Here is a 12,653-nt window from a genome sequence, read left to right on the forward strand (position 1 = left end):
TCTGGAATAAATTGCCCAGAAGATTGTAGATGCCTTCTCCCTGAGGGTGTTTTAAGACCAGGTTGGATGAGGCTTTGGGCAGCTGAGTCTAGTTGAGAGGCATCCCTGCCTGTGGCAGGGAGACTGGAGTTTAAGCTCCCTTCCAGCCTAAACCATTCCATGACTCTATGGACTGACGTGAGTGCATCCTACTAAACATTGAACACTTAATTACGCAAAAGTACAGGCTTAAGAATTTAGGGAATATGCAAGAGTGATTTTTTTTGTAAATCATTTCTCATCACAAGGCATTTTTAATTGATTTTTTAACTGTGCCATCATAGCTAGGCTGTAAATTAAGCGGCACACTTCCATTTAGCAGCATACATTTACTATTCTAGTTTCACTGAAGATGTCATTGCTTACTGCTTTAGGGTAACTCAGACCAATTAAGTTGTAAATTCTTTCAAGTCATATGCCAGTATCAATCAGAAAAGTAACAATTCAAAATGTCAGTTAAGCCTAACATATTTGTTAAGAGAAGTTAAAAAGCATTAGTTCTTCCTCTAGGAATTAAGACTAAGGTTCTAAGATTTTGATGGAGATGACTGTAGAAGGATAAGCACAACAAATACATCAGACAACAATTAAAGAGGAAAGAAGATCTAAAATGTTAGCAACTCTGGTTTCCATGTTGTTAAAGGATGTTGCATATGGACCTACAGCTTTGGAAAACCTCAGTTCCTGAACCCAGGATTTGGACAAGAATATGACCTTAACCATTCTTCATTTTCAAGATGTACTTATAATTTCATTATGTCTTTGGCAAGTTCCTCTCCCCTAGCACAGGGTGATCTTTCTATCCTGATTTTACACTAAGAGCCTGAGGCAATTGCCACAAAATTTCACCACTATAAAAATCACAAAATTTTGTGACCATAAAAGATGATCTCTTTTTTGCAATATCCCAAGTGACCACTTCTTTCTTTAACACCCATTCTAAAACAAACTCACCTTTGACTTCATGGGGTTCACATGGATTTTTAAGTTACCTGCATTAGCTCAGGAACAACTTAATTTAGATAAAGATATTTTAACCTGCAGTCAATAGCAAATGTAACAGAATGATTGAATAAGTATGCCATGATTACTGTTGACAGCAAAAATTGTCTTTTCCAATTCTAACATTCAAGGTGGCAGAAATTTTTTGAAGGATGTTGCTTCACATCTGTTAATTCCCACAAGGCTGCTACAAATACCAAAAAGCAAACCTGTGCTAACCTTTTCAAACATATATTTTAAAAGGTTAAAAAAAAATTAAAACCAAACTTCTATTTTAACAAAACTGAAAAGATTAAGTGTATAAACATACTAGATTTGCACTTTAATAGGGGAAAAAAGGATGCCAGAAGCACTACTTCATAATGACACAGAAGTTTTTAGTTTGTATTTTTAAAACATTAAATGGTTTGTATCTTTTTCTGCAGAGTAAATCAGTGTCAGTTACCTTAAAAGTTGACTCACGTTCTTCTGGTTCTGGACTTGATGGAACTGAGAATGAGATGTCCTGGGCTGACACATTTTCATCATTCTGTCAGAGAACCAAAGACAAGAACAAAAGCTCAAGTTACTTGCTGAAACAACTCCCTTGTAACGTCCCTTTCATGGATAAAGGCATATCTCTGCAGAATCTGTTACAATTTCTGAGCTCTCACTTTTGGTTTTCTTTTTTCCCCCCATAGGAAAGCCTCCCTTCCTGCAGTATGTGTACAGTGCCCAAACAGGGGCCACGAATAGCATCCTGCTGCTCACAAACTCATACAAATAGCTGCAGTTATGTTGAAGTGTGTTCATTTTGCACAACAATCTGCTTAAAACTGGCCATTGTATTCCAGTGTGTCACATCAGGAAGCAGTGGTGATGCTATGCCATTTTAAAAGCTTCATTACCTTCAGAATGCAAGTCAAACAGATGATGACGTCTGAGCAGTATCAAAATACACAGCCAAAATATTTCAGCAACAAATTATTACCCAGAATGGCAGCACTTGCTGCTGGGCAGACTAATACATAATTAATTCACAGCCACCAGAACTAAATATAAATGATAAAAATTGGAACCACACTGAAGTACAATCCTAGAACGATTTAAGTTAGAAGAGACCTTAGAAATCATCTGCTCCCCACTTCCCTTCCATAGGAAGTACTCTTTCCCCTGTCGTGTCAGACATGAACTTTAAAATTAAACACAGGAAGCATTAAGAGAATAAAAAAAGAAAATAACAAAAGATTATTTGTTTAGGTCCATTCTGAAGAACACACCAAAAAAAAATAAATAAAAAATGCACAGAGCCATTAAGTGCAGTACTCTAAGGCTGCAGCACTCAACTCTGAAAAGGTTATGTTAGAGTCAAGACACAGACCGAAATCTGAGGATGTATTGTTGTGACATTCTCAGGTTTGTACCATGTTGTTGTATCCAATCTTAGAGTGACAACAACTACAGCACAGTTATGTCATGGTCATGGATATTCATAAGCCCCATTTTACTGGTGTAAAAAGATTTATTCCCCTACTCCCCATGCATCTTCTCCATCTGCTACATTCGATAAGAATAAATGAATGTTCTGCCTTACAGTATTCTCCTCTGGGTTTTTTAGGGTTCTCATATGGGAGTTTAACTCAATGACCTCAATGCTTAAGATTGTATTTGTAGAAAATAACTGCAGCAGGTCTCAAAACCTGTGTAAAACAGCTCAAGGCTGAGCCAGCAACTCCTTAAAACTACAAGACTAAATGTTCAGCATAAATGCCACAGATCAATTAAGGGGAAAACCTACAGTAGACCTATTTATGCTCTTTGTGTCTATGCAAGTTTTTGGTTGTTTGTTATTTTGGTATGTTTTTTTTTGGGGGGAAGGGGTGTTTTGTTTTTTTGTGGTGGGTTTGTTTTTTGTTTTTTTTTTTTTAATTTTTAATCCATAATAAGTATTTCTTGTAAAAAATAAATTGCAGAGAAATATGAATGAAATTCTCTAGATGGAAAAAGAAAAAAGAAAACATATTCTATCAATTAGATTGTTACTTTGTCATACAAACACTGATTACTCATAGCGAAATACACACAGACACCATCAGACTTAAAAGATAAATACCAAGAACTAATATACAATTCTATATTGCATTTACTACAGACAATCAAATTTAATTTCTATCACTTAGATATAATTTTGGATCCTTTTGGTGTTGTTTTGTTGGGTTTTGAGGTTTTCTTGAGGTTTTTTGTTTGGTTGGGGTTTTTTTGTGACACTGTTTTGAGAGTAGACAAGTTTCAAGGCTTCCGACTCCTTAACATAGTAAATATTTCAGCTGACATTGTCCAACATATGGTTGTGTTCAATTCACAAGTAGCTTCTTGTCCCTTCTGGGCAGACTCCCAGCAAGTGACAGACTGATGAAGCAGAATTTCATGTTCTGAGTTATGAAAAAGTCCTAATCAAATGTTTTAAAATAAATTGAAGAGTATCTTTAGGAAAAAAAAACACCATTATTTAATCCAAAATGTTTCCCATGTGCTACAGGAAATAAGGAGCAAGTAGAATCATTTCTAGATTAAGAGATGATATTTTATGTATTTTCTATTTGTCCTATATTCCACAATTAACAGGTTACATCAATATTTGTTAAACAATGATTCAAACAAATACATGCACTCAAGAAAACCTACATCACACGGGCACAGTTACCATTGTGAAGGAGTAACCAGGGGAATGGAAAAACACTCAAACCAAAAAGCTACTTCATGCAAAAGTATTTTGCATGGCTTTTAAAAGTTGTATCACTGATATCTCTGCTACACCTTTTATTGCCATTAAAATGCATTTAAGTGGAGCAATAAAACACTAAGACAGAAGATTAAGACCTAGCTGCAAAGAAAATTAGTACATTACATATTCCCTGGAAACATAAATCTAGTACTTCAACCCTATGCTAATACTTGACTAATAATCATCAGCAAAGCAAGTTCATTTCATTCTCTTACCACTGTCTTGATTATCTTAACACATATAATGAAGACAGAGCAATGGAAAAATATTCTGCCCTAATGTTATCAGTGAGAATTTAAGCATCTCATTGTGAACATAGGATAAGATTAATGTATGAAACTTGTTTTGCCTTTTCTTTCTTGCTCATCATACTGTAAAATGAGATTGAGGAAGGAGAAATCAGCAGAATAAATCTGTATGTGTAATAGAAAATTAGAGTTAGCAAAAAGACAATAGAAATAGCCAAATAAATGTAACTGGTTTTACATGCATTCCATTTTTAGTAGCCTAGAAATTATAATGCTAAGAGGAGGTGTTTCCTGTAGGTTCTCTGCTCTGTGCAGCTGGATGATGTATGCCCTACATTCACAGGTTCACAGACTGCATTTGGTTAGAAGAGACCTTCAAAGGTCATCTTGTCCAACTCCCCTGCACTGAGCAAGGACACCTTCGACTTGATCAGGCGGCCCAGGGCCACATCAAGTCTGATCTTGAATGTCATTCAGGGAACATCAACTATGCTTTTACTAAAATGGTTTCAAGTTGTTCCAGGGTAGGGTCAGGTTGGATACTGCAAACAATTTCTTCACAGAAAGGGTTATCAAGCATTGGAACAGGCTGCTCAGGGCAGGTGGTGGAGTCATCACCCCTGAAGGTGTTTAAAAGCCATATGGATGTGGTGCTGAGGGATGTGGTTTAGTGGGGGCTTTGCAGCAGTGGTGGGATTGTGAGCTCTAGGTTGAGAGCACTTCAATCTAACAGGAAATTAGATTGCTTTTGGGGGAAAAAGAAAAGGAGGATTAAAAGGAAAAAGTAGTTTTTTGTATTTGCAACTATGTTGTAAATTAAAAAACACTGCAACAATTCACATCTCACAGATTCTGGCAATCCTGGTAGAGTTATTTTTAAACATTACTGGTGTTTTGGACACAAAAACAACCTGCAGTATGCAAGTTGACGGAGGACTGATATTGCAGACATTCACATTTACTGAGTACATAGGGATAGTCTGCAGTTATAGACTTTATTATTACAACCTGATATCAACTCAGCTATATTTGTATGCATTGTTTAATCAAAAATATGCTCATTTAAGCAGTATGGCAGCAACTGATAATTTCACAGCCCTCTTATTGCTATGAGTATCTGTAATTCATCTCAATTGCTCCCCCCAGAGATTTAAGTCAACCACAACTACTCTAAAGTTTTTGCTGGACAGAAGCTAACAGCGTATTTATCAGCTTTTGATAAGTTTTAGGTGGTCCCTATATAATTAACTGAGGTAACCACATGCCTCAAGGTATGTTTTCAAGTGGCTTATAAAATTAAAGCAAACCTGGAGTCAGAAACTATTACAACATATACCAGCAAGCCTTGGAAAATCTCCCTAATTTACTGTTAGCTAAATGAAGAGAATAAGTGTTTGTAGTGGAAATAGTCCACACAAAAATTCCCTTCAAACACTTTTAGAATACTCAAAGGACAGGAGGCTGCTCTGAAAAACTCTGACTTTACGAAGTGTGAAGATACAATTTACCACCTCTCTAACAACACTTATATGTGCATTATGCTGATGAATATTTAAGAAATAGACAAACTAGCCCTATTTCATGTTTAATATTATTTGAGCTTCACAATCCTTTGCAAAGAGTATTTGCTCAGAAAATCAATACTGTTTTCATTTGCTACAAACCAGTTGATTTTTGTTTTAGGACAATCTCAGTGAGGGATATAAATAAGAGATTTAAGTGTACATATAGGCAAAAGTATGTAAGAATCTCTTCTTCCCCAAGTGTTAACACTGGCATGCACCTTATTCTCCAGGTGATTAATTTTCTACATTTCAAACATTTTCACATGCCTACTCTGAAATGTTACAGTTTAAGAGAACCATTCAATTATATTCTCAAGTCTGCATCTGGCATTTTTAATCCATCTCATGAACATAAGATGAAGGGTTGAGAATAACCCTCTATCATGGCTGTTGCAGTAACACAACAAACTCACTCAGAAAGCTACAAGATGAAACCTATCCTTTTTGAGTGGATGTACATAGCATGCTCTCATGTCAGTGTTTTGACTGTGAAATTTTTAGTACTAATGACACCAATCTCTGTGCCTGCTTCAGATGACAAATATATGAAGAACTTCATTATTGTCTTTGGTACACAGCATGCCAAATAGTAATCTTTATTTAGTGATTATGATTTATGAGAAAGCATATCAGATCATAGAATCATAGAATGGTTTGGGTTGGAAGGGGACCACCATAGGTCATCTAAACCAAACACCCTGCAGTGAGCAGGGCCATCCTCCATTAGATTAGATTGCTCAGAGCCTTGTTGAGCCCCACCTTGAACATCTCCAGAGATGGGGCCTCAACTACCTCCTTGAGCAACCTGCTCCAGTGTTCCACCACCCTAATGGAAAAGAGCTTCTTCCTAACATCGAATCTATTCTTCCCCAATTTCAAACCACTGTCCCTCATCCTATCACTTCAGGCCTTCTGAAACAGCCCCTCTGCAGGCTTCCTGTAGGCTCCCTTCAGGTACTGGAAGGCTGCTATTAGGTCTGCCCTAAGCCATCTCTTCTCCAGGCTGAACAACCATAGCTCCCTCAGCCTGTCATCAGAGCAGAAGTGTTCCAGCCCCCTCATCATTTTTGCGGTCCTCCTCTGGACCCACTCCATCAGGTCCACATCATTCCTTTTGATGGCTCCAGAGCTGGATACAGGACTCCAGGTGAGATACAAGTATTTAGTCAAGAATAGCCTAATAAAAATCTTACTATCTGTCTAACCTGCTATTCTGATCATATGCAGAAGTGGTTTACCTACTATAGACTATTGGTTTTTGATCACTGCAGTACCTCTGCTGTTTGAATTCAGCAGCATAAAAATGACACATTTGCTTATGTTTTCTATCCCCTCAGCAATTACAGGTTCTCATTTTAAGTGCCTCTATTTTAAAAAGAGAAAAGCATATCCAAAAGAAAAGCCAAACTCCATGAGTAAATACACTAGAGTGATCCCTGAACCACATTTCAAGATTACAAACATGAGCCTTCCATACATCATATGGGCAGTGCAGCTGCTCTTACTGCCTACCCTTTCCATCTTCCTCTTTTCCTTTTCTCTTGCTTTCTTTGGATGATATTATTTGAAGGCTTTAGTTAAAAGCACATGCGAAGTAAAGAGAAATTGCAGATGATCTTGAAAAATGAAAGAAACAAAATAAAGGCTGTTGTCTCTCAGAAGAATGCCAAGATATTGCCTCATGGGAAGATACAACACTTAAAGCTTAGAATAGTGGTTTTCATTACACCAGTGTATTTTAAATTCTTCTATTACAAAAATCAACTCATCACAAGCAAATGCCTTTCTGGAAATTCTCTTATGATTCCCTAACACCATAGGCTTCCTTTTAACACACAGTATTTTACAAGAATATGCTATTAATGTTATACTAACAATTTCAACTTGAGAATTCAACACTGCAGCATTTGCAGCTGATGAAGAAGCCAAAAAGCAAAAACCAGATGTTTCTGAAGTTTACAAAGGTTTGAAGTTTTATCATGGTTCAGCACTTGACTCCTAATTCAAGGTTTTCTCTGTTACAAATTACTCATTTTAATGCTTTCCTTTGCTAACAGCATTTTTATAAACCTGCAAAGAGACAATTCATTACCAGTCCATCAAGCAGAGGGTGCTGTTCACCTGCTGATCACTTGGCATTTTGAGTGCAGCTTTATTCAAATGTTGCTACAAATGAGTATGACAGTTTCCATTGCCCACTAACAAATGCTGTTCAAATGACTGTCCAACAGCTAACCCATTGTCTAAAGAGAAGATTTGCCAATTTTATTTGCCATTGTTTGGTGATTTCACTTCTGTTCCTTTTAAGCACAGTTAAGTCACTGAGGTAAGCCATTTTGTGGCCAAGAGAGAAAAAAATGAACAGTTGTAGGTACAATTTATACAATGTAATATGTGTCAAAGAAAACTCTGTATTTCATTAATTAAATCTGTTTCTTTGCCTTCACACTTCTTGTAACAAAGATAAATACCTCTTACCAGCCTCACCAGATGCAAACAAGAACACAACTACATACTTTAAAGGTATGTGACTCACTAAAGCATCAGAAAAAAAAAAATATACTAATGCTTGTAACTTTTTGCACTAAAAAAAGTCATTTTTATTCAATACCTCTTAATATAGGATCAGCCCATTTATCTGACTAGTTACATTGAAGGCTTGTGCTAGAAAAATAGAATTTCTTCTCCATTCATGAAAGTTGAAAATAAACATTTTTTAAATAAAACTTAAATATATCAGAATAAAAAAGGTTTCACAGATCTCAGTTTTGTGACCTGCTCCATGTTTTCAGTTCTTAAAATATCACTAAGTGCTTCTTTGAGATAAAACAGAGAGGCTGCAAATCACTAATGCCAGGCTCCAGAGAAAGTTAATACAGAGGCTAGTCCATCCTTGTCTAGGTCAAAGGCTTCAGGACATCAGAAACAGTACAACTCATTAAATAAGGAAGTGTTAACACATTATTCTCTGCAGCCTCAACCTAGAGCAGCAAGTTTAAGAAATTGAGAAGGAAGGAAGAAATTCTTAAGATCAGCAGAAAACTTCTTAACTGTTATGCATGCAAATGAAGTACCTTAGTCAATGTTTAAGAGACATTAACATTTAGATGGCAATTATTACTACAGTTAGCCTTCCAGTGCATTTTGTTATTATAGTACAAAGTTAGTGCTCCAGTTAAGCATTAAATGAGAACATTCACCAGTAGTTCAACAACTCCCTGTAAATAATTCCAGCTGCACTTGAATAAGAATGTACATTTTTTCACTCCAGCCAGTACATCACAGCAAAATCAGAGAAGATTATTCTTACTGCAGTAAAAATTTTAAACAATTCTGCACAAGACCAACTCCTGTTCCAAATTTCACTGTTAGAAAACACAGAATGATGGGAGTATGCAAGAAGTAAGCAGGCAGCAGTTGTACTGCTAACATTGTTATTGCAGTCACACAAAGGTCAGACAAGGCAAGCCTACTCAAATAACCACTTCTTTTTCCAAGCTGAATTTGGAACTCAACATTAAACCCATGGTATTTCAGCAATGTTGCTAGTAATATTCAAGATAATTTATACACAGTTACGTGGCCTACAGTCACAGCAATGAATCCAGTAGACCACATTAATTCTCCCTAGGAATCTGCTAGGTATTCATTACACACTATACTCTACAATAAGCCACACTACAGTTGATGAGATAGTTGTAGAAAATTGAAGTTAATTACTATAGCTTACTATCTTACTATAAATGTTCCTGTGAGACCTCACCCTGAAGACCTGACCATAGCTCTATTTGTACCTATCCAAAATTAAATAGTATTCCTAGAAGTTCTAACTGGAAAAAGGTAACACATACATTTAAATGTATGGTATCAGTTAAGCAAATGTAAAAACTTCTGCTTCCTTCCTGTTTGAAAGGAGGTGACTTTGTATATTGGTTTTTAACATCTTGTAAGGAAAGGCCCATCATAAAACCCAGACTAAGATCTACAGATCCACTCCTAGTTCAGTGTTAAGACTGCTAAAGTTCATGTAATTGTTTTCAAAATTGCATCTGTCCTTCAAAGAAAAAAAAAAATTAATGATTGAATACTTCATCTCATTTCCCTGAAAATAGCTTTCTGCCAAGAGACGTTTAAACACTTATAATGAAAAAAATATTTCATAGAACTTTTACTCAAAATGTTTTATAAATAGGGGTAGAGGTCCCAAGCTTTCTCCTCTGTAGCAGGTTAATTTACTTTTACATTACTATTCATAGTGTTTGATTAAAAGACTGGAAAATAAACAGGACAGTAGAATACACAGAAGCCATGAGTTTTGATAGCAGCAAATCAAAATAGGAAATGTTAGGTCAAGAAAATGTAAATGATGCTTGATGAAATTTGAACTTCAGATTATACTGGTTAACAGAAAACTCCTTATTACAGAGAGGTTGTAGTGAGGCTAGTGGTGGTATTTTCTCCCAGGCAGACAGTGATAGGACAAGAGGAAATAGGTTTAAGTTGGGGATCGGGAGGTTTAGATTGGACATTAGGGAAAAATCCTTTACTGAGAGAGTGGTGAGGTGTTGGAACAGGCTGCCAAGGACAGTGGTGGAGTTGCCATGCCTATTTGGCTATACAATGCACTCCTTTACTGGACGAAGTGCACATATGCAGATCATCTCTCTATTTTGATTGTCCTGGTGGTAAAGGAATAAAAACTCTGAACAAAAAGTTGCTTGCTATCTTATGTACTAATTGCATTCTTGATGCTGTTGAGAGGCACAATTTATGTAGTTCATTACTCAGACATGAGGTTCTACGAACACCCCTTCCCTACTTGACACTACATTGTTTTTGTTGCAATTGTACTCCTGACTTTGTCAGTGGAAAAGTATCTCCAGCATTCTCAGTTACCATAGGAAGCAGATGTCCACATTTCTAAAAGGCAGAGTCATACTCTTGAATTAACCTCAAGGGTGATTTGCTTTTTGTTTTGGGCACAAACTTATTTCCATTACATTATCCTGCTAGAAAAGAAGAGCAATATCTAATATTAAAGACAACATCACACAGATACTTTTCAATGTTAATTTGGATATGCCTCCAAAGAAAGTCTAATGGAGTTGTTATTTGCAGGTAGCAAAGGAATTTTTGTGGCTGAAATGCCATACTTCTGCTGAGACATCCAGTAGTTTACCAATCCCACAACCTCTGAAGTTCTGAGGTAAAATGAAAAAGCTCCGTAAATGTTTCTGACAATTCAGTGATTTCATACAGTAGAAGAGTTAAACTTGAACACTTCCTATAAAGATGACCCAGCAGGATGTGCTAAGCTTCTTGTCAAAACAAACAAAAGATGAAAAGAATGAGAAAGAAAGCTTTAGGAAAAAAGTGATTAGCATTGACTTGCTTAAGGCAAGTTTGATCAATAAGATCAATTGTAACTTCTTTTTTTCACTCCCAGAATTTTAGAATCTTATTTAACAAAAGCCTGTCTTCACATTCAATATTGGGTTTTGTTTGGTTTTTGATTTAGCATTATTTCCTCAGAGAAACAGAATAACAATATTTGATACTTTTTTTGCAGTCAGGAAGAGTGCGCACAAAAAAATTTCCTATTTTAAATAGCAATAACAACTGCATACCTTCGAGAACTGTAATTCAAATGTATAAAGGGAATTACAATAGCCTAATAAGCCTAAATAGAAGATTAGCCCATCTATGCTTTTGTTCCATTTAAACAGCTCACCTGGTGCAGTAATCTCTTCAGTTTCAACAACTGAGTTTTCACAGCTGTGCAGTCTTGGACCATGTGTCTAAGGGTCATTTCATCAAGCATCACAGTATTCTCTGGTACACCCACCAGCTGCCTCGGAGCCTGGTAATAATTTGGTGCTCCATAGCTTTCCAAGTGACCAATAGGAGATTCTACACAGTTTGATCCCCTATAAAACAAATAAACAAAAATAAAATTATAACAATAAATACAGTCATGACAAACTAGAGCTAAAGAGCATTTAGTAAAAAATACTGTTATGTAGCATGGGCTTTACTCTCATATCATGGCATACAACAGAAAAGAAAGGAATTAGAAAATGCCCCTTCTGTTTTACTGAGATGCTGGGCTTCTCTATGTAAAGCTCTTGTAGAATAAGAGCTACAGTACCCTAAAAGTAGTTTGCTCATCAGGATTTCTATAAGCTCAGTCATTCAAGCTACCCTATATGAATGAAAGGACTACATTTAATTTTAAAACAAATTAATGAGTTAAAAGCTGTCAAATTCACAAAATGCACATGGTAAGGCTGGGAAATATTGTTTGTTTCTTTCTCTTTGGTTTGTTCAGTTCTGTCGGCTTTTTTGCCCCCATGGAACATAAGGTAATTTAATCAAACATTTAGAATATAAAACACAAGCAAATATTTGGATTAAAAATGATGACAGAAAGAGCAAGAGTTTTGAAGAGAAATTGTTATAAGACTCAGTGATGCTCCCACACAGATGCAATATTTACAGACATATAACTATTCTAAAACTGTCTTGTACTCAGTATCAATTGAAATCCTTCAGTGCAATAAAAGGGTTCTCTCATCAGAATATTTCTACTGTTTGAAAGACAAAAAGACAAGTTCTTTACCTGTTCAAATCATTTTTACCATGAATATAGTGATCAGTAAGGCCAAGATGATAGTGATCCTGTGTATTCCATCGCTGTTGTGGTGCTCTTTTCCAGAATCCTTCCTGATGCTGCCTTGCACTTCTGTCTTGTCTCTCATAACGGTTCATATTTTCACATTCCTCTACAGAGAGCATGAAGTAAAAACAAATAAAATTTGTTTGCAAGACCTTCTAAATAAAATACTTGCTATGTGCTAGTAACAGATGCCATGTAAAATTGGTGGGGTTTTATTTTTTTTCAACTGATTTGAAAAAGTAAGCATATTACAAGTGTCAAGCAGAGTTCTAAAATAATGTCACATTTCCAACAGTGTATGAACCTGTTACAAGAATAAAAGTAACCTCTAGCAGACTCTAGCAGAAACTACAGAATTC

General features: G+C 36.1%; 1 protein-coding gene across 8 annotated transcripts in view; it reads right to left on the reverse strand.

Annotated features, from left to right (window-relative positions):
- The window catches only part of CCSER2 (coiled-coil serine rich protein 2), a 64,047-nt gene that overhangs the window by 25,807 nt on the left and 25,587 nt on the right, over positions 1-12,653 (reverse strand). For all 8 annotated transcript variants that reach the window (XM_068140041.1, XM_068140042.1, XM_068140039.1 and 5 more), the window contains 3 exons: positions 12,238-12,400; positions 11,350-11,545; positions 1,487-1,570 (listed from right to left, as the gene is read on the reverse strand). In XM_068140041.1, coding sequence (XP_067996142.1) covers positions 1,487-1,570; positions 11,350-11,545; positions 12,238-12,400 — 443 coding nt within the window. The remainder of the gene's footprint in view (positions 1-1,486; positions 1,571-11,349; positions 11,546-12,237; positions 12,401-12,653) is intronic.

The sequence above is a fragment of the Melanerpes formicivorus genome, unplaced genomic scaffold (genome assembly GCF_026170545.1).
Source record: "Melanerpes formicivorus ecotype bairdi unplaced genomic scaffold, bMelFor1.0.p_v2 SCAF_6, whole genome shotgun sequence".
Taxonomy (NCBI): domain Eukaryota; kingdom Metazoa; phylum Chordata; class Aves; order Piciformes; family Picidae; genus Melanerpes; species Melanerpes formicivorus.